This window comes from Physeter macrocephalus, chromosome 16, assembly GCF_002837175.3.
Source record: "Physeter macrocephalus isolate SW-GA chromosome 16, ASM283717v5, whole genome shotgun sequence".
NCBI classification, from domain to species: domain Eukaryota; kingdom Metazoa; phylum Chordata; class Mammalia; order Artiodactyla; family Physeteridae; genus Physeter; species Physeter macrocephalus.
In genome coordinates this window covers 38,576,289-38,598,534 of record NC_041229.1, presented here as the reverse complement: position 1 = coordinate 38,598,534, position 22,246 = coordinate 38,576,289, and the positions used below count along the sequence as shown (strand labels likewise).

The 22,246-nt window shown below is 42.4% G+C and overlaps 1 protein-coding gene across 3 annotated transcripts in view; it reads right to left on the bottom strand.

The window, feature by feature from the left end:
* Window positions 1-3,978: 3,978 nt before the first annotated feature.
* The window catches only part of ENDOD1 (endonuclease domain containing 1), a 36,716-nt gene continuing 18,448 nt past the window's right edge, over window positions 3,979-22,246 (bottom strand). The window contains exons 2-5 of one of the 3 annotated variants that reach the window (XR_448371.4): window positions 13,189-14,589; window positions 7,104-7,312; window positions 5,554-6,032; window positions 3,984-5,467 (exon numbers count right to left, since the gene is read on the bottom strand). Coding sequence is in view for 1 of the 3 variants with exons in the window: in XM_007116825.4 (XP_007116887.2) it covers window positions 13,387-14,589 (1,203 nt within the window). In the remaining 2 variants the exon portion in view is untranslated. Of the gene's footprint in view, window positions 5,468-5,553; window positions 7,313-10,371; window positions 14,590-22,246 lie in introns of those variants that run through there. The other 2 variants (XR_008619575.1, XM_007116825.4) reach the window with 2 other exon arrangements.

The window sequence follows — 22,246 nt, the reverse complement described above, 5'->3', positions numbered from 1 at the left end:
GCAGTGATGTCATTCCTCAGGTTTATCCAGTTTCCTACCAATTGAGTCTATGCTTTTGCTTCTCCGTTCTATAAAACGAGATAAGCATGTAAATAATCATCCCTTTGTGTTTATAAGGCATGATCACATCTGTGTTCTTATTTGATCCCCACAATATCTCTGTGGGAAGTAAATGAGAAAGACCTTGTTATCTCCATTTTACAGGTGAGGCAAAAAGAGGTTAAATGACTTTCTCAAACTAATAATAAATATAGAATAGAATGGGACTTAAAGCAATATCTTTCTCACTGTGTCTCTGGGCTGAGTAAGAAGAGCCTTGACAAAAACATCATCCCCCGAGTTAGCGTTCCGGACTGCCGTGTTCGCTGGTCTATGCCACTGGCCAAGTTTCGCTGCCATCACTGGGAGCATCGGGATGGGGGGGGGGGTTTCTCCTCCGCTTCTTGGGATTCTGCATCCACACTTTGCTGCCTTAGCTTTGAAGCCTAAGCATCTGGTATCAGCCTCTCATCCTGCCCAAGGTTGTACCGACAGGTGTTACTAGAAGGCAGCTTGCTGGGGCAAATCACACTGTTCCTACACATACAAGCCCTCCCAGCTGACATCTTTATCTACGTTAAATATCATCAACATTCTTACCCAAGGCAGCTTTGAAAGGAAAGGAAGTCACAAGAAGGCATCAGGCTGCCTGGAGGAGATGGATAAACATTGGGGGTGAAGGGATGTTTCTATTCTGTGAAAGTCCAAGGTAGCTCCAGCTTCCAAGCAGCCAGACCTGACCCCTGGGCACTGAGGCAATGGATTTGAGCACTTTGCATCCTTTTGGATGAGAATCAGCTCTTGTGGGACCATTCCTTTCTGCTCTAGTCCACGAAGTAGGGAAGGACTCTCTCAAAGTACCTGGCACAGGACAACTGTAATGACCTAAAATCATAAAACCAACCCTGGCTGTACAACAGAATTGTATATGAAGTTTTTAATAAATACCTATGGCTAGACCAATTCAATCAGAATCTTGCACCTGAGATCCAGGTATCAGTATTTTTGTAGTTGTATTGATATACATTGTATTGTATACGTTATCTTATTGGTATATAATAAACAATTTGTCAGCATAAGTATACATCACCACAATCAAGATAATGAACACAGACATCACCACCTAAAGTTTCCTCATGCCCTTTGTAATCCTCCCCCATCCCACCACCAGGCAGACATTTATCTGCTTTCTGTTGCTATAGATTTGTTTCCATTTTCAAGAATTTTATGCAAATGTAATCATATGTTTTTTTTCTTCAGCCTGGCTTCATTAACTCAGAATTATTTTGAGATCTACCCATGTGGTTGTGTGTCAATTCCCTTTCACTGCTGAGTAGTATTCCATTCCTTTGTGTGGATATACCTCAGTTTCTTTTTTTTTTTTTTTTTGGTACGCGGGCCTCTCACTGTTGTGGCCTCTCCCGTTGCGGAGCGCAGGCTCCAGACGCGCAGGCTCAGCGGCCATGGCTCACGGGCCCAGCCGCTCCGCGGCATGTGGGATCCTCCCAGACCGGGGCGCGAACCCGGTTCCCCTGCATCGGCAGGCGGACGCGCAACCACTGCGCCACCAGGGAAGCCCACCTCAATTTCTTTATCTATTCACCTGTCACTGAACATGTGAGTTGTTTCCAGTTTGGGACTATTATAAACAAAGCTGCTCTGAACACCCATGTACAAGTCTTTGTATGGATGTATGTTTTCTTTTCTCTTGGGTAAATATTCAGGAGTGGAGTGACTGAATCATACAGAGGGTATATGTTTAACATTTTAAGATGTTGCCAAACAGTTTTGCAAGTGCTTGTACCAGTTTACATTTCCATCAACAGTTAATGAGAGTTCCAGTTGCCCTACATCCTCACCATTCTTGTGGGTGTGGGTGTATAATACATTTCATTGTGATTTTAATTTGAATTTCTATAATGATTAATGATGTTGAGAGCATATTTCATGTGCTTTTTTCCTTTTTTGACATACGTAGATCTTTTTTTAAAATAAATTTATTTATTTTTGGCTGTGCTGGGTCTTTGTTGCTGTGCGCGGGCTTCTCATTGTGGTGGCTTCTCTCGTTGCAGAGCACGGGCTCTAGGATTGCGGGCTCAGTAGTTGTGGTGCACAGGCTGAGCTGCTCCACGGCATGTGGGATCTTCCTGAACCAGGGCTCGAACCCGTGTCCCCTGCACTGGCAGGTGGATTCTTAACCACTGCACCACCAGGGAAATCCCAACATATGTATATCTTTTCTGGTCAAGTTTCTGTTCAAATCTTTAGGGATGGGACCTAAGCATCTGTTAAAAGTAAATAAAAGATCCCTGGTGATTCTAATGTTCAGTCGGGATTAAGCACTACTGTCTTTCTGAAAAATTGAGTACAAATCTCTCATTTTAATCATGTGGAACTGAAATCTGGGGAGAGATTGGATTACTTGTAAAGTAAAGGAAATTACAAGACAGAGAAATCACCCTTAACACAATTATGGCCATTAGGCAGCAAGTTCTTCATTGCAGACTTAACTGCATCATTTCCATAAGCCGGATGAAGCATCTATCCATGTCAAGACTTGCTGGGCTTTGTTCCAAGCTGATCATTCATCATTTCTCTTAGTCATCTGAGTATTTGTTCTATAATAAACATTTGAAGGAATTGACAATTGACTTCTTTTAACCAAATATTTGACAGTATTATAACTGTGGTGAAATGAAAGGGAAAATAGTCTTAGGGCATCCACATATAGTGTTAACTACACAACTCTAGAGGACTCCATTCACATAGACACAATGTGCAGTGCACAACCTGTACAACCTTATATGGTAATCCTGAACAACCTTAAATCTAAGATCTAGGTTCTGAATCTCACCTTCTAACTGTGTTATCCTAGGAAAGTCAGTTGAATCTCTGACTCTTGGTTTAAAATCTATACAATTTGGATAATTAGCACTCACAGGATAAATATAAATGAAATGAGATGATGTTAGGGATTAGCAAACCCAGGTGGCTATAGGAGCTAAAGCAAGTAACTTAAATGAGCAAAGTGGTTCAGAGAGGTGATCCAGAAACAATGGGGTTCATGACAAACTGTCTAATCAGCTCTAGATGATTATGGCCTTAGAAAAATGCTGGCCCAGAGTTACCAGAGCTTCTATTTTTTAAGAGAAGTCGGAAATCAAAATAGGTGTGGTTCAGATGTCCACTGATAAATGTGAAAGGACTTTATAAATCACAGCACACCTTATATATTGAAAGGGCATCACTCTGTCTTAAATCAAGCTGTGAGTCAGTCCATGTGGGTCTCTTGTAGGCGTCTGTCCTACACCCCCTCCTTCATCTTTCTTATGACAAGTACCACCAACATCACACGGTTCACGACCCAGACTGGGTCAATCATCTTATCATGTCTTCCTGGCCACAGTGATTGGCCCAAGAAAGAATGTACCCAACTGGGCAAAAAAAGAAAAAGAAAAAAAAATAACTCCCTGGGGATTCTCCTAGCCAGAGCTAACAGAGAAGCTTCCTTCCCTCTCTAGATATGCGGCCATAAGGATGAATATCCAGAGCTGCCTGTGACCGTGCTCCATGCTGTACAAAGAAAGACCATCTACTCTAGGGGAGAATAAGAACAACATAGTGTGATAGGATTCTGTCATCATGTGAGTCTCTGATATCAAAAGACCCTCTCCAAGCTTCTGTTACATGATCCAGTAAATTTGGGACTGGGCTAGCTTCAAAGAGGTTTCTGTTGCATGCAACGAAAGGATCCTGACAAGTGCATTTTGCCATCTTGAAGTACAATGGCAGCAAATGAGTTTTCACTGATTTTCAATACATCCTCACGATATCTGATTCATGGAGAGAGGATACAGTGCTAAGAAGTGAGTCTTGAGGAAGGAGATGGAAAGGTGGCCATGGCGTTTCAGGGGAAGCTAACCAGGGCTGTGTAGAATTCTGTGTTGGCTTGGACACCGCACCCTGAGATATTTTCTCATGTTTGGAAGCTCAGATGTGGGCTCTAATGAGCTTCCAGAAGTGATGGGCTTTTAGAAAGGGATTTACACTAGGACACATGAGAGATTGAGTGGGACACCACTATGATATTTTATTAATTTACACTGAAAAATAGAACTGATTTGTAGATTGGAACACTTCCATCAGCATCTTAATACATTATGTTCTTAAGCTACGCAGGAAATCGAAACATAATTCAAAGCCACTTTGTAAAAACTTTGCTGAAATAAAGCATTGTCGAGGGGGGTTGAAGTCTATGTGTTCGGCGTACCCTCGCCTTGGAGGCAAACCATCATCCGAAGCCAGGTCACAATCAAAAGTTTCTTGGTGGGAATGGGATAGAATAAGAAGTGTTAGGTGGGTCGAAGTTTAATGGCGTTGAGCCCAGAATAATGATGCATTCATTTTGCAGGGCAGATGATGTAGCCTTTGGATTTGGAAATATCCAAAGTTCAAATTGCCAAGCCTTGTTCTCTCCTAGAGAGTATCCATCTGGGCATAGTCAGTGTCTGTCTCGGCGAATTTTCGTTCCTTGCCATACGATGACTGAGCACCTCCTTTTGTGCTGGAAACAGTTTGTCTATACATGTCGTAATGCCCTCAGTTGGATTCTGGAGTTGTGGTGTGTGTGGCCGGCTCCGGAGAGCAGACTGTGTTCTTCCCCACTCTGCTTTCAGTGGTGTTCCATTGGCAGCTGGAAATCAGGCATGGTGAGGGTGTTTATATCAGAGAAATGGGCAAACATTACAAATCAGGGTCTTTTTTTCCCCTCAGCAAGGTGGTTGTTCACCATTAACTAGCACACTACAGGTGATGAGCCTTCTTTCAGGTGTATATTTCTACTTTGATCTATTATGGGCTGATCTTCTATTTGAGAAGTAGAAAGCAATTTGTTGGCATTATTTCTAAGATCTTAGAGGACACCTCACTTTGTCCCTAGCCCTCACAATACAGGGCTCGCCTAGGCCCCGCTCCAGCCCCGTGGGAAGCTGGTCTAAGGCACTTCCTGACCCTCTCAGCCCAATGCTTCCCACCACGCCTCCCACCTGGCAAAACAATTACTGCCTATGGGAGTTGATCCAGCTAGTGGGAAGGATTTCATAGGATCATTTATTCTAAGTTGCTAGTATTAACACAATGGGCTGCTCTTTGTATTTTCATAGGAAAGAGACAGCCTAAGGGAAGGGAGCCAAGGGGGGAGATTTCTGGCAATACCGCAGGCTGCTGGGAGCATGAGTGTTACGACATTTCTTAAATGCTCTCAGGTTGGCTGCCACCTAAAGGGTAACCCCGCTCATCAGTTTTGCAAGTCGGGGAAGAACTGATGACAATCATAATAATGATGACGGTGATAATGATGACCATGTTGATGATGTTCTGCTGTCGTCCCAATAATGTCCCAGGAGATTTCTCCGACTTTTGGGGAACCCTCAAATAGGAGAGAGAAATTGATAAAACTTAATCTCTGTGACTCATTAATGTGAAAGTACTTGTTGAAAAGCAAAGATTTAGTACCTGCAGTTTGGCAAGATCCTAAAGATGGTCCTGTGATGGTATCCAGAAAAGGCGCCGTGACTCACAGGAAGTAAACTCAGATCTCCTGGGTCCCAGGAGCACCCTCCCCTTTGACCAGCCTGCTGATTCCTCACTCCTGGAACTTTCACTTCCCTGGAAGTTTCCTTCTAAATGCCATGAACAGGATACACCTGGATATGCCTCATTAACAAATAGCTTGGGGAATCAGAGACTTGAGACAACCTCCAGAATCATAATCCCAGGAGCTGCTGTCTGGTGTTCTTGGGGACAGTGACTCGGTGGCAGGCCCGGGCTCGCCTCCCATTGGCAGGCTGCCAGGGGAGGTCTGGGTGTTTCCACTGGTTCTCAGAGACTCCCCTGGGACTTTTCACTCTCTGGCACCCATTTCTTGTTCAGCTCTTATTATGTATCACTCATACGGTGTCTTCTTTTTAATGCCTAATATTTCAGGGACTCGGCTGATTCATACGGGAGGAAAGCAAACAGGCATGAGGTGAGTGCACAGCAGTCTACTGAAGACGGATTTCACTGACTTTAAGAACATGGGACTTGGGCTTCCCTGGTGGTGCAGTGGTTAAGAATCTGCCTGCCAATGCAGGGGACACGGGTTCAAGCCCTGGTCCAGGAAGATCCCACATGCCACGGAGCAACTAAGCCCCTGTGCCACAACTACTTAGCCTGTGCTCTAGATCCTGAGAGCCACAACTACTGAGCCACGTGCCACAACTACTGAAGCCCGCGCATGCTCTGCCACAAGAGAAGCCACCGCACTGAGAAGCCCACGCACCGCGACGAAGAGTAGCCCCCGATCACGGCAACTAGAGAAAGCCCACGCGCAGCAACGAAGACCCAACGCAGCCAAAAATAAATAAATAAAATAAGTAAATTTAAAAAAAAAAGAAGAACATAGGACTTAAGGATAGACAAGAGGCAGAATTCTGAGGACCTGAAGTTCAGAGCCTTTTCAGGGCATAGTGTACAATGCTTACTGTCAAACCAAATTTTTGGCTAAGCCATGTACACTTTCTGGATAACTGCTTTAATTTTCATTTGTGTCTACTCACCTTTTTAAAAAAAGAACTATGCACTGATTTTTCAGAAAAAAGAACCAAACCTGGAGCCTTCTATAATAATAAATCTTTATATTTCTGTGATACTTTATAGTTTACAAAGCATATTATCTCATTTGAGTCTTTTGATTTTTTTTTTTTTTTTTTTTTGGCCTTGCCTCGCAGCTTGCAAGGATCTTAGTTCCTGGACCAGGGATTAAATCCCGGCCCTCGGCAGTGGAAGCGCCAAGTCCTAACCCCTGGACCACCAGGGAATTCCCCTCATTTGGTTCTTACATAAACCTTTTGAGGTTGATATTTTTATTATCCACATTTTACAGACAAGGAATTAAATTTCACAGAAGTTTGGAGATATTTTCCCAAAAGTGTCGTAGAACTAAAAGTTGAACCCGGGTCTACAGAATCCAGAGTGCAGGCTTACAAACAAACAACAAACAAAACCAACCCCAAGCCCTATACCGTAACTCTTTGTAGAAGCACTGAAGTGCAGAATTCAGGGCAAGTTTGATCTTGAGCTCCTTGTTTTTCTTCCAAAGATGCCTGAAATCCTGGAAGCTCTTGTTAGGACATGGCCTCTCCTATAACACGGAGTCTTCAGGATGGTTCTAGATAGTGATGTTCCAAATCAGAGTAGCACTGATCCATACAGTACTGGATGGAACTTCTCTCTGCACCCATAAAGTAAAAAGTAAATAAATAAATAAACCTAAAAAACTTTTTTTTAACTGAATATTGTTCCATCTTAGCAAATGTGCCCTTTCCTATCCAAAAGAGAAAGAAATACTCCCTAAGGAACTCTAGACTCCTGCTGTCAAAGTCTAGACGACTGTGGGTACACCTGTCAATACTCCAGTGTGTGCAATGTTTGGGAAGATCAGACGAATCCCTGCAGATGAAAGTACTTCTGCAAACTCTAGGGTTCTATGTAGGTGAGTCTGCCACCTTCAGATGAAAAGAAAACCAATATACTTGTTTAGATGGGCAAGGAGTGTCCAAACTTATACTTGTATTTAGGAAGGACTTATAGACATATATGAGAATCTTAATGAGAGCTGGTTTGAAACATCTCTAGGTATCACCTTATCCCAACCACCACCAAATTATTTTACTCTCAAAGCCCTTTTCATTAAGCATGAATTACATTTTTCTATACTTTTTCTATACTTTTTTTTATTTCTCAAAGCTATTATTTACTCTGTACAAGGTTCCACCATACATCACACATTCTTCTCCTCTTGCTTACAGAGTAAACAAGTGTACACCAGCCCTTTGGCTCAGGTTCACAGGTCTTCCCTGGAGAAGGGTGTCAGGCCAGTTAGACTCATATAAGTTTAGCTCTGGGTTGTTGCATTAGCCAAAGCCATTTTGTTACCCTCATGAACCTCTTCCACTGCCCAGGAGCCTTCAGGTTGTGTAAGTGCCCCTGAGGCAGGAACCCTCCTGGCTAGGGCTGCCCGAGGAACTGCCCATTGGAAGGCGCTCTAGTTGGAAAAGTGATCTCTCTGGGGATGTAACTAGATCAAGATAAAATGAAGCAAGACTGGTCCTGAAGGGTCAAATCTAAGGAACTCGGAAGGTACCTAATACGTGCATCAGTTACAGCAGGAGGCAGAGGTATGAAAAGATACCTGGCAAAGTGGTCAAGAAGAGGGGTGGAACTTGCCAATGAAAAGGGTGGTTCAGGAGCTAAGTCCACAAGCTCTGGGCATCTGCCAGCATGACTCTTCTAATTTTAATGCTTGAACCAGAGTGATCCATTAAGTGGGTCAAGTTAGGACACAGAGAATAAGTAGACCTCTTATAATTTCTTAATTATTTATCAAAATTATCTTTTGGTTCATTTGATTAGTATGGATTCTTCTTTATAAAAATAATCTCATTTTTGAAAGGTATGCCATCTTCAGAGAGAGCATGCAGTTTTATATCCTACTCAAGCCTCCAAAGTACAAATGTGTTGTCAGCATCTGCTTTGGATGGGATGAAATCACCCAAGGATGGCACTGAGGCTGACAGGCAGGGCCTCTTGGAGGCTGTACCTGGTGAGAGCGAGTTGGTGGAGGAAGGAGGGTGGTCATTCTAGTGCAAGGTCTAAGGATTAACTATGAGGGCCCAGAAATTCTATCTAATCAATATTCCAGGATCAGTTAGTCTTCGGGCACTAATTCATAATGTCTTAACTCATAAGAGGCTGAAGAATAAATAGTATTGACTATTTACAGGGAGGGTCATCATCCTTTTCAGCCGCTAATGTGTACATGCTCTCTGTCTAGTTAACTCTCTTCCAAGTAATAGGGTTCTTGGGAAGCTGAGTCTGTTATAAAACTATGGACTTAGCAAGGAAGGGTCTGTAGGGGAAATGCTTCTCTACTCCAGAGACAGACCAGAAATGCTCATGCCTCCCTTCCTGAATAGGTGCTAAAAAACATGCAGAGTTCCTGTTCTCAGAATCTCCTTTCTCTAGACTCTAGGTCCAGCCATCACCTGTCTCTTCAGGTATCTTGACACCACTGATGAGGCTCTGGATTCCTTCATTTTCATTCATAACCTCAACTCCCAGACCGTACTTTAACCCTTCCAGCTCTGATCTAGAAATATTCTGAGGTCTAAGGTAACTTCATCATTTCATCCAAGATGTATGGATATTATGACCAATAGCTATATCGACAACAATTAACATTTACCGGGAACTCACCATGTGACAGGCGTGGGGATAAATGTTTTATCTTCATTAACTCATTGAATTTTCATAACAACTCTCTGAGGTAGGTACTAATAATTAGCCCCATTGCATAGACGAGGAAGCTAAAGCTTTGGGTGGTAACTTGCCCAATATCACATGGTTGTTAAGCAGTGAAGCCAGGATTCAAGCCTAAGTCATTTGGACTCCAGAGCCTGCGCTCTTAACCATTAGGCAACACGGCCTCCAGGAGTGACCTTGATCCCCTCCTGAGAGCATCTCTTTGTGAACTCCTACTCACTGTACACAATCAATGAGAACAAGTGGTCATGAGTGCTTTCTTTGTTGAAATTTAAGCTTAAAAGCAATAGGTTTGGAGTGTAATGATTAGAAATCAAGCCATAATCTGGGAGTAAATAACAACAGAAAGAGACAATGAGAATTCTGTCTGAGAACCCATTTATAAAGGTCAAGGAGTCCACACTATATGGCTCATAGTGTAACATTTTGAAAAGCTCGTACTGTGTGATGAGTTTAGGTGAAATGCTGAACCAGACACAGAATCACACATAAGACCCTGCCCACACTGGGAAGGCAGCCAAGAATGCCTGCCGTCTCCACCACAGGGTTGGGTACCCTAATAAAGGCCACAGAGAGGACCACCTCCTTCCAGAGACTGCTTGTCATTTCTCACACTGGGGGGGTTTCATAATGAATAAACAAATCAGAGTGTTTCTATAACTTGCTATGTGATTCAGAGTCAGTGAAGCAATAAGCCCCGGGTGCTTCCAATATTTCATGTCCCAAATAGCTTTTCAGAGAAACAACATGGAAAAGAAGTTCCAGGGCCTATTTCACTGATCTAACCTTCTCTGTTTTCTCACATATGATTCAAAATTAAAAAAAAAAAATCCAGATGGGAGTGGAAACAGCTTGAGTTAATGTCGATCAAGAAGAAAATGGGAAAAAAATTAAAATCACAGATAACCCCCCAAACCTCATTACAACCATCAGGATTCTCCCCCTTTAGATATTTTCCAGAATGGTTGATGCATTGTCAACAATTACTTTATTGAGCATTGCAAGGTGCACAGCATTGTACATAGCTTTAAAATGTCAAATTGACTTTTGTCACACCCTCTGTAAAGGATTCCCCAATGTCCACGGTTTCGTGGTTTTTCCTGCTGTGCTCCAGGGCTCATGCTGCTAGGACCATGGCAGGCTTACCATGATGTGGTACATGGATCAACTGTACCATGTCCTCACCACTAGATGTTTGAACTCCTCAAACATGGGGTCCATGTATCGTCGACCTCTGCAACTTTGCTGTTCAAATACACGTTTGATGGATGAATGACTGAATGAATGACTAGTGTTTCACTCTAGTTCCTTCTCCTGACACCGTCGTCTGCATTTAGGGGTAAGTGCTGATGCTGAGAAGCAAACACTCAAAAGGCACAGTGGAAAAGAAAAGTGTCCAAAGACATGTCTGATCCAGACTAGAAAATCAGCTCCATAGTTCTGAAGAGTTGGCTGACGTCCCCAAAGGCCTGAGAATATAATGGAGCCACAGAGAAATCTTCAAGCCAGAGATGGGGCTCATCAACCCGAACTCCCACCCAAAAGCCCAAAGTAGATCATTGGGAACAGGCCAGCAGTCCAGCCACCTGCTGGAGCTAGTGAACCAGAGGAACAGCCAATACCAGTGGTCCAGAGCAAAGGGTCTCAGCCACCTAAACTTAGGGATATTTTTTCCTTTCCAGATTTCAAAAAAGGCCACACCATAATAAATAAATAAGATGCTAAACAACTGGAACTGAAAAGGAAGACATTTTCAAATGGTTCTCAAGCAGCAGTTCAAATACCTTGCTCCTACCATGGTGCCAAGGGACTCAAGCTACCATGGATGCCCTCTTTGGGTCTTTCAGTATGCAAATAAGTACTCTGAGGGGATATCGAGTCCATGGGAGGCAGTAAGCATGATGTTATGCATGGATGGCTAGCTGTTTCATCATATAGGCCAAACCCATTTGATTCATCAGAGCCTAGTCTGTTTGATGGATGATGGAGAAAACTCTACCCTGGTCCAGGGAGGCAGCTGGACCACAGATCTGACATCCCAGGTGTGATGGGACATAGGCAGAAGACCCTGGCTCCTAATATGCCATCAGCTAGCATCAGGCCTCAGCTTCCTCATCAAATGAGGCTTTGGTCAGACCATCTCACTGGTCCCTTCTGAAATTCCCTTTCTTTCATCCAGCAGGATTCTTGACCCATCAGTACCAAGGCAAACCCTTGCTCCTCATGTACTTTCATGCCGCTAAAACGAAGGAAAGCCCGACTACAGATTTTTATGCTCACTAACAGAAGTGTTGGTAAAATACTGCTTAAGAGTCTTAGGTAATCTGGTGCATAGCTCCCTATGACACGTTCGCAGTCTGGTGTCATACTACCTTATCTTGCATCACAAATTGATCAGGATGGCAGCTTGCTGGCTGCTCTTCCACTCTGGGTCCAATTCAATTATTTTTCTACAAAATGTAACTCTCATTACACTCACATTTCTTGTCCACCAACTTGATGCAAATGGTTGACCCACCCTTCTCTCCTCGTTGCCTTTCTGGACCCCAAGTTTCTGCATCAAACTTTCAGATGCATGGTGGCCTGCAATCCCAAAATTAGTAGTTTACCCTTGGTCCTTTTCTATTACATCCCACAGAAATTCTTTAGAAAACTCAGAAAAATCCAGGTGATTCCATCTCAGCTCTGGAACGCAGAGCAAAGTCTGGGAGCTTCAGCTTCCTCCTGTTAATCATTTTCAGTGCAAGATTTAAAATGACAAGTACTTAATCAAAAAATTGGGGATTAGCTCTCACATAGAACTTGAATTAATGGGAGAGTTATGTTTTCTAGCCTCAAACACACTAAAAAATAATTTCCTGAGATAATGATTCTGAATCAAGGTTATCCATATGTAAACTTATATATATGTATATGGATTTTTTTTTTTCCGAGATGGCCAGAAGAGTTTTTATTTGGGGGCTCTTTTTTATACCTTTATACCAAAGCAATCATTTAAGGACAGAAGTCATAGTGTTTTACTCCTTTCTACTTTTGGTATTGGGTACTTGTCTGAAGTGTAAGAAAGAATGATCTAGTATGTTGCAGAATATGAATTTTCATATTAGCTTAACATGCAGGTCTTTGAGCTCTGTCTTCTCAGCCAGAGATTTAATATATGTCAAGTTAATCCAAGCTTGGCTAAGGATATCCTCGGACCTACAGCACCTACTCAGAGCAGGGGTCTGACCTGTGCACTCCCTTTTTCTTACCTGGGAGGACTGTACTATAGCATTCAAGGGGCAAACAATCTTAGTCCTTGCATTCAGAATTTGTTATGCCACGTTTGCCATAAAATGCTTATCATTACCTAAAAGAAAAAATGCAGCAAAATTCAACTTTGAAGAAAAAAAACAAAACAACCTTACAGGTCCTTGGGAGCCATGGAAAGCTAAGGTATATAGCAGATTCTATGTCCTAAGAAAGTTATTTCAACAGGGAAGCATGTCTTTACCTCACCAAGTCAGCTGCGTTGGGGAGAAAAAGAAGCAAAATGATAACAAATTGGCCAGGAATATTTATATCAGTTTTGCCTTAAGTCTCAGAGAGTAATAGGAGGAACAAGACTCCTTTCTACTTTTCTTGGAAAGCCTTTGGTTTTAAGTTGTCCTCCTTTCCTGTAATTTTTAATTATCACAAATGAACACCTGAGTCTCTCACATGGTCACCTGTATCAGAGTAAGTAACTGAAGGTGATGGCTTGGAAGTTCACCCACATCACAGCAGGCGACCTACACATAATCTCACCTTGAACACTTCTCTTGGGTGAAGTCAAAATTGTATCATCTTCCTTTGCAAAAACAGGCAGACACCCCCCCACCAAAGGCCAAAATATTACGATAATTGACAGTGAACAGAAACCCATTATATAGGCGAAATATTCCAGCTTTCTCTATTTAAAAAAAAAAATCAAATTCACTGTGACTGGTCACTCAGGTTTTTTTTCTATAACTCGCCAGGATTGTCAAAAGTAATCTTGTAGCCAATCTGCTTGCCGACAGTAAAAATGACCTGAAATAGGCCACCCATGGTGCCAAAAGCAGTGTCAAAGAACAGAGAGATGATGCCACCAAGGCCCATTGCAATGTCCCTGCACACAATTGGAACTGCGCCTATGGTGTACACAGGAAAAGTGGCCACATCCACAAGGACTCGGACAGGGATGCCCACGATACGGCAAACAACCTTCAGCAGGCAACAAAGGATGCGGAGAATGGCCCTGGTGATCCTGACCATGACTTTGAGTACCTTCCAGGGAATGATGGCCAACTCCTCCCCAATGGCCAAGAAGTAGGAGATGGTGGCTGACCCCAGGCGGTAAAGACAACTTTCTAGACCATGAGTCACCTGTTTGGTGACATACCACAGGAAATACACAAGGTACTTCAGGATTCTGACTGCAAGGAAATAAATTAATTGGCAAAGCTTGGTGAATGGGGTAGCAGTGAAGCCCAAGAGTTTTCCCAAAAGGCTACTCCTTTCCCCAGATGCCTCTGGAGGCAGCAGAGTGGACCTGGTACTCCTTGTGCTGGAGAGGGTCCCAGAGTCCCCTTCAGAGTCTACCCTCCGCTCCTCATCCTGGACTCGATTGACCATTTCCAGGATTTTTTTCATCTTCTCTGTGTCTTGTTCACTTTCCCCACAGTTGTTCTGGAACAGCTGAGGCTTGAATGGAAGCAGTTTCTCAAGTTCTTTCACCATCACATCTTCTATGACCTCCCGGTCCCGGGTGTGCTTGACAAAGCCCATGGCCCAGCCTCCTCCAGGGACAGCACAACAGGCTGCCAGCCAAACAAACTCCGGGATGGTCACTTTGTCTTTGACCTTGAGGTCTGAGGGCACGGCACCTGTGATGATGTAGAGCTCTTCCCCATCGCCACACTGTGGGGTCAGGGCCCGGTCCATTAGGCTGTTGAGATTCACGTACCACCGTTTCTGGAAGGATGGGGTCATTGGAGCTGCATTTGTGAGAGTGAACGTGGCCGTGTCGGGGTCACTGCTGAGGGAGAACGGGTACAGCTGTCCTGTCTGGTAATCAGAACCCAGGTAATCTGCGTGCAAGGCTTGCTTGCTTCCCAGATTGTTCACAGAGCTGATGGCGTCAGCCTCATCCATCACCTCCTCAAGGCTGCTGTTGGGATCATCAATCTGAAAGAAGAAAGCGAGGTTGAGATGTGTCCCTGTTCACAGCAGACAGGGTGTCCTTGGATCATTTTGCCAAGACTCGAGCAAAGTCCCTATCACACCAACACTTCCAAGGCTTAGGTTTAGAAGTGTACACACACTTCACTCTAATATCCCACAATCCTGGTGTCTGAAAGCATCTTTCAAATAGGCTGTTTCCTATTTCACTCTCTGTGTACACTCCACTCCTGCCCTGCAGTAATACCCCATCACACACTCACAAATACACCATCAGGACATTGGTTTTCAGTCTGCTGTGGTTTTATAAATTTCACAGCCCTTTTTGGGAATATTTTTCCATGAGATTCAAATCGATTTTAAAAATGAAAACAAGGGGAAAAGTAAATCTCAGCAGGCCCATAAAAATCATAACTGTAATTCAGATAATCAGCCACCAATGTTAGCTGCAATTTAAAGAACATATTCTTAACTGAAATTTACATACTTTGGGATATACGAAAAACATTCAACTCTAATCAGAGCATTTAAATCAAATGCGGGGGGGAGGGGGGCTTCCCTGGTGGCGCAGTGGTTAACAATCTGCCTGCCAATGCAGGGGACACGGGTTCGAGCCTTGGTCTGGGAATATCCCACAGGCCGCAGAGCAACTAAGCCCATGAGTCACAACTACTGAGCCTGCGCTCTAGAGCCCGTGAGCCACAACTACTGAGCCTGCACACCTAGAGCCTGTGCTCCGCAACAAAAGAAGCCACTGCAATGAGAAGCCCATGCACCGCAATGAAGAGTAGCCCCCGCTCGCCGCAACTGGAGAAAGCCCGCGTGCAGCAACGAAGACCCAACGCAGCCAAAAATAAATAAATTAAAAAATAAATTTTAGGGTTTCCCTGGTGGCGCAGTGGTTGAGAGTCCACCTGCCGATGCAGGGGACACGGGTTCGTGCCCCGGTCCGGGAAGATCCCACATGCCGCAGAGTGGCTGGGCCCGTGAGCCATGGCCGCTGAGCCTGCGCGTCCGGAGCCTGTGCTCCGTCCGCAACGGGAGAGGCCGCGACAGTGAGAGGCCCGCGTACCGCCAGAAAAATAAAGAAATAATAAATAAATAAAATTTTAAAAAATAAATAAATCAAACAGGGGAATGTGTATAGATTATTATCAGTTATTAGATACTTCCCAGGCCAAGCTAAAATTAGACCAACTTCTCTTCGAATTTCATCTCCTCATAATATTTGCTATCATTAACAATGCATTTTCTGTCCAGGCCAATCTAGCTATGTGTTATATATCAATAATGATCAATATATACATCCCTCTTGGTTCTGTTTTTTTCTTTTCTTTTTAAATACAGAAGTATAATACATACTTTCACTTTGCCAATCTGAAAAGATGAAAGGAAGGAGCTCAGGATTAACCCAGAACTCTATTTTTTGCTCCCAAACTAAACGGTAAATTCCTTGACACCAGGGACCCTGTATATAGGACCCAGTCAAGGACTGACACCTACTAGAATCTCAAGGCACTCTTGTTAATCTGAGATGGTCATCACTACAGTATTTATAATAGCAGGAAGTTGAATCAACCTACATTTTCAAAAACTGGGAACAGTTAAATAAATGGTGTTACATCTATTAAAGAAATATCTCAAAGCCATTAAAAAGCACTTGTAATAATGGGGAAATATGTGCTATAATGTTGAAAGGAAAAGGCAGATTATAAAATTAAATGATAACAATTTTTTAAATTCTAAAAATAGGCATGCAAAAACTTTGGAAGGAAACACATGAAAATGTCCACAATGGTTGTTTGACTCCCGAGGGTGCAAGTGATACATTTTTTTCCCCTCTATTTTCTTGTTTCTCTCCCTGTACCTCTCCTACCCACATCAACCCACAAATTATTTATATGTTATTTTCAAAAGGAAAAAACAAAAAAGAAACTAATTAAAATAAGTAAATTCTTACTAATTGATTCCCTAGGTTTAGACTCGCTAAACCTGTCTCTAAACCCAAGGGAGTCAAGGTCATGTGATTGTTGCACCTCCTGTCGGGAGGGCAACCAACTCTGCATTTCTCCAGCTCTGCAAAGGCAAATGTAGGCATGCTCATGCATGTATGTGTAGGGTTAGCAGGGCAACAGATGAGCAAGTTGGTATGAAAGCAGGAATATTCACTGAGGTCTAATGATGAAGTAAGCCATAGCCTCACCCTTCAAGGTTGTTCTGTCCCTTCCCCCAGTCTTAGAATTAGAAGTGCTCCTGGATGGTCTCCACTCCTACCACATCCTCACAGGACAGAAATAAGAAGCACATTCATTTTGCAGAGCTGCTGCCGCTGCTCTTCGATAGCTGAAAGATACACCCCATGGAAATATCAACTTCATTCCTGAATCGTGAGATCAAGATATGGCAGAGCCAAGATTATGGAGTCTTGGGTGGAAGGTCAGGAATTTTAGGATGCATGCTTCTCCATGGTTACTAGGGAACTGTGTCTGCATTTAGCCTGGTGTAGCTGCTTTATCCCATCTAGCAGAAGTCTGGAGCTGGGTTTTTAATTGGTAGCTGTGTGACAGAGCACAGGTCAACGCAGTGGTTCGTCTTCTGCCCAAGAGCCACCCAGGGATGAAATAATGCCTACAAGGACAGAAGGCAGGCTGGAACACAAGAAAAGAGAGATTCTTGGATGAGCAAGGGGAAGGAACAAAAGAGAGCTAGGCAAGAAGAGAAAAGGGGAGGGAAAAAAGACATGGGGAAGACAAAAAGAAAGAGAGACTCGTGTGTGTGTGTGTGTGTGTGTGTGTGTGTGTGTGTGTGTGTAAGAGACAACACAATATCCTGCTCTTAGGCAGAAACCAGGACTGTGGGTTGATTTACTCCCAAACTTCAGAGCATGGTCTCCCAGCTGCCAAGGTCAGAGGAGACTGAGCTGGTTGCTTCTGCATCTTCTCATGCCACTTGAGTTCAAGGGGCTGCCGTGGTTAAGCCTTGTCTGCCCACAGTTCGCAGGTACATGGGAAATGGGCCAGTATGAACTGAAGTGGTTAGGAAGGCCAGGGCTCAATTCCACAATGGGCCCTGTTAACCTCCCTGCCCTGGCCTCCCTAGGCAAAGCAGAAACTAAACAATATGCTCAGGAAGTGCAGGCAGAAGAGAGCACATCTTCCCTCCCCTTCCCCTTGCCTTCTTCAGAACCCTATATCCATGGTCACTGTATTCTTATGAACACCAAATTTGGCCCTATGGTTTGATGACAAGGTAGACTATAGTATTTGAAATCAAGACAAAATGCCTGAATTCTGTACCTACATAGTGGTATAACAGGAGGTCAAGAACTAATTTTTTTTTAACTGCCAAGTAAATGCTTTCAATATAACATTCTACAGAAGGTATTTTTTATCTGATTTTACAAACGGGGAAACTAAAACACGGAAAGATGAAGTAACTTTTCAAAAGATATCCAGTAATTAGCAGGACAGGATCTGAACTGAGGTCAGTCTTTTTATTCCTAAGGCACATGTTCTTTATTACTAAGCCATATTTTCCCCCATCTTAAAGAACACTGCTCTACCAGTTTTCTCCACCAGAGAGTAAAAAAAACCACTGAAGTCTCCTTTTCTCTCTGTGTCACAGAATAAATGAAGTTCCTTAAGGTTGCAGGGAGAGAAACTGATGTCTGAGCCCCTGGGATTGCAGTCCCCAGAATGGAGAGAGAAGGTGGAAAGGAGAAGGTAAAAGGGTACATGTACAGGCTGGCCCTCATGCTTCCTTTCTGCTTTTGCCCAGAGCACATGGAAGCTGAGCCTCTAGCTTCACAGTCTAAGAAATGTGGCAGCACAGGCAGCAGGCAAATGGCCAGAGTAGTTTCCAGAGTACTACTACCCTTAGAAACTGGTCAGCTGGCTGGTTCCCCCAGAAGCACTTTTCCTATTAGCACCTCACTTGGCTACTTGCTTTTTTTCTCTACATCAGCAGCTGTAACAGAGAACAGTAAACACAGCAAAACTTCATGGAGGAAGACTGTGTCAGGCATTCTAGGCTTGTCTTGTCTGACCATAGTTCAATACACTAATGTATATAATGTATATAAATTAGTATGGATGCTACCAGTCAAAATTAAAACATAAAATAAATAATAGAGAAATTTCCCAAGGCTTATCTAATACAGTCTTAAATCTCTGACAAAAATACCAAAGAATGTTTTATGAGACCACATACTGATCTTCAATGAACACTCTATTCTCTCCTTTGAGGATCCAATTACATCAAAGCCTCTCCTTCTATCCTTTTTGTGACTTATGTTCTTTTTCATACTTTATACCTTATTAACTTTCTATATTGCATTCCAGGTGAGTCCCTAGATCTAGCTTCCAATTCACTAAATCTCTCTTTAGCTATGTTTAGTTTACTGCCTACTTTGTTGAGGTGTTTTTCTTTTTTCTTTTTTTCATTTCAATGAATCTTTTTTTCTTTTCTAGCATTTCTATTTGGTTCTATTTCATAGTCTCCTTTTTTATTTTTTTTCCTCTCTTGAGGAATTCTTTTTTATCTTTCAATAGTTTAGACATTCTTAAAGTCCCTTTAAGATCTGTCTATTGTATTTGGTTTTTCAGTTTATTTTGTTGCTCCTATTGGTTGACTTCAAGGTGGTATGTATACTTAAGTGCTTTGCAGTTTTTGCTCATAAGCTTGTCTTTATAAGAGGTCCATGATGTTTTGTTAAAAAAAAAAAGGCAAAAATGAAAACAAAAACAAACCTAATAGGATTGCTTTCACAGTTGCCTCTGCCAGAGCCCTAAAGAGTTCAATGATTCTGGACAAGTTTCTGAGTTATTTTCTCAGTTCAGGGTTTCCACATGGAGAAAGCAGTGCACATTTGGACCCATACAAAAGAAAGATGATGGCTTTAAGCTTGTTTCTGGAGGGTGACTATTTCCACTAATGACATGATGTGGGCAGCTACTTCCTATAACAACTTGCAAATAGTTTTCATGCCTGGTTCAACAGTGCTGCAACAGTTTGCCAGCCCCCAGCTTTACCTGGTGAGCCTAGTTCCAGACCCATGTCATGAATAGGTTATGTAATCTTGATTCCTGTCCCCAGTCAGGTTAGAGCCCTAGTCCCTACCATCCCTGTGGCTTCCCACACACAGCTTTGGCTATTGATTTCTTATATATTTCTGGCACCTGAAAATTCTTCTTACTTTTTTGCTGAAATATGAATTTAATTTAAATACATATATATAATATTTTTAACACAACATTTCTATGTGTTTGTAGTGGAAGGAGAGGCATTCCAAATCTGCCCAGAAACTTTGTTTTTCCGCATCTAAGGTTTATAAAGTTTCTCCTAAAGTATGCCTTGTTTCCTTTTATAACTTTTTATGGATTTATCATACCCAAATTTACTTACTTTGCTTAAATCTCCTTTTTTCTTTTTTTTTTTTCTTTTTTTCTTTTTTTTTTTTTTTTTGTGGTACGCGGGCCTCTCACCATTGTGGCCTCTCCCGTTGCGGAGCACAGGCTCCAGACGCGCAGGCGCAGCGGCCATGGCTCACGGGCCCAGATGCTCTGCGGCATGTGGGATCTTCCCGGACTGGGGCACGAACCCGTGTCCCCTGCATCAGCAGGCGGACTTTCAACCACTGCGCCACCAGGGAAGCCCTCCTTTTTTCTATTTAGACCACCTACTGGATACCTGTTTGGTGTAAGTAGAACAGTATCTTCCAACACCTTTACTGATGTGTCAAGAACTTTACAGGCTGAAATCTCTCATTAAGGATAGGATATAGGGACTCCCAGACCTTTGCCAAATCACATCAGCCAGCTTACAATCTGATTCTGTCTGGTTTTTGTTTGTTTATTTTTACCAATTCCTTTGCATTATCTATCACCTATAATTCTCTTATCTGTTCATGTAGGCATTTCTGTCTTACTGAAATTTATTTCCATTGAGTTTGTATTTGCAACTTAGAGTCATTAAAAAAGTGGATATTCCATTATGAAATCACTTTACCATATAATTTATAAAACATATTAAATCCCAGGCCCTTATAATAATCTGCTAACTGATCTCCACTGACAGAAATGCCCATGATGATTTCTACTTCCTGTCTTAAAAGCAGTTTTTTAACTTATGACAAAACTTTCCTTTGATCTCAAGATGACAAATGTTCTAATGTCATTTGTTAAAGAGTCATCTGAAAATCTAAATAAAATTGGTATAACAGCTCCCCCTCATCATCATGCTTCCTAACTCTACAAAACAACCATTATGTCTTGGTAGGCTCTCACTTTCTGAAGGAATGGCGAAGTGTGTCTGTAACTAAAATACCTGATTCGTGTATGGAACACTGTACTAAAAATAATAAGAATATTTGATTTAAAAGTCTAATATATTCTTTGAGACACTGTCGCATAAAAGGCAAGTGTTTTTTTCCATGCTCTCTGCAGACATAGTTTAAGGATCTGGTTATAGTAATTACAGTAAATTACTGACAACACTGCTCCCTAAAGGCAAAAATACAACTATGATGTAAGATGTAATTTCAGATTACAATTTCTGGGTTTCACTTGCCCTTTTGCAAGTACCACTAAGCTTTCTCTTTGGTTTCCCAGAGGAATCACTGGATGAAGGGACAGGCACAAAGCTCTCTGTGTAATCCACCTCCCTGTTGACCTAGTCCTCCTGGGCTGCTGATATAATTTGATACAGTTCCTGGGTTTAATGGAAATTTTTTTTTCCTAATCACAACATGCTAGGTAGGTTTTAGAAGAATGAGTGCTCCCCAACCACCAGAATCCTGCCCCATAAATAATCTTATTAAAAAATTCCTCTTCAAATTTAGTACCAAAAAAAAAAAAAAAAAAACTGTTTCTCTCTCTCAACAAGTTGGTCTGTTTCCTTTAACCAGACAGCCAAAGCTATTTAAACCCATGGGATTTCTTTTTTGCTTTGGAATTAAATGAAAGGAGACTTTCAATTTTCCTGCTAATATGCATGTAAGAAAAGTAGACTAATAGAAAATTGAGGAGAGCTGGAGGGAAAATAGGCACCCATTCAACAATATGTATTAAGCATATTTATGTGTGATCACTACTGTAGGAGAAAGCAGTAGGACTTGTAATAATAACACCACCAACACTTATCAAGTACTATATGCCAGGCCCTATTCTAAGAATTTCACTTGTACTAAATCAGTAAGTGGCTGCACTAAGTATTCACTCATCTAAACTCATGAAAACTAGGTACTTTTATTATCACATTTTGACAGGTGGAGAAACTGAGGCACGTGAAGATTAAGTAGCTTACTCAAGGTCACACAGTTAGTGAGTGGTGATGTCATGGCATGAACTCAGGAAGTCCATCCCCACAGTTGCTGCTCTTAATCACTGCTTCATATGCCTCAAAATAGGCCTCCACATCAAGAAACTCACGATCAACTTAAGGAAACAAGATACGGATACATACAAAGTTAAATAGGAAACCAAGAAAAAACAACAGTGCAATGCAGATAAAGGTAAGTGCCAAATAAATGTGATGAAGAAAAAGAGCAATCGGATCCAGAGGAAGGAAGGGCACAATAAATGAGGTCAGAGAAGGTATCTTACTTTTTGGAGAAAACAAAAGCTGAGGCAGGGTTAGAAGGATGTGCAAGATTTTGATAAACTTA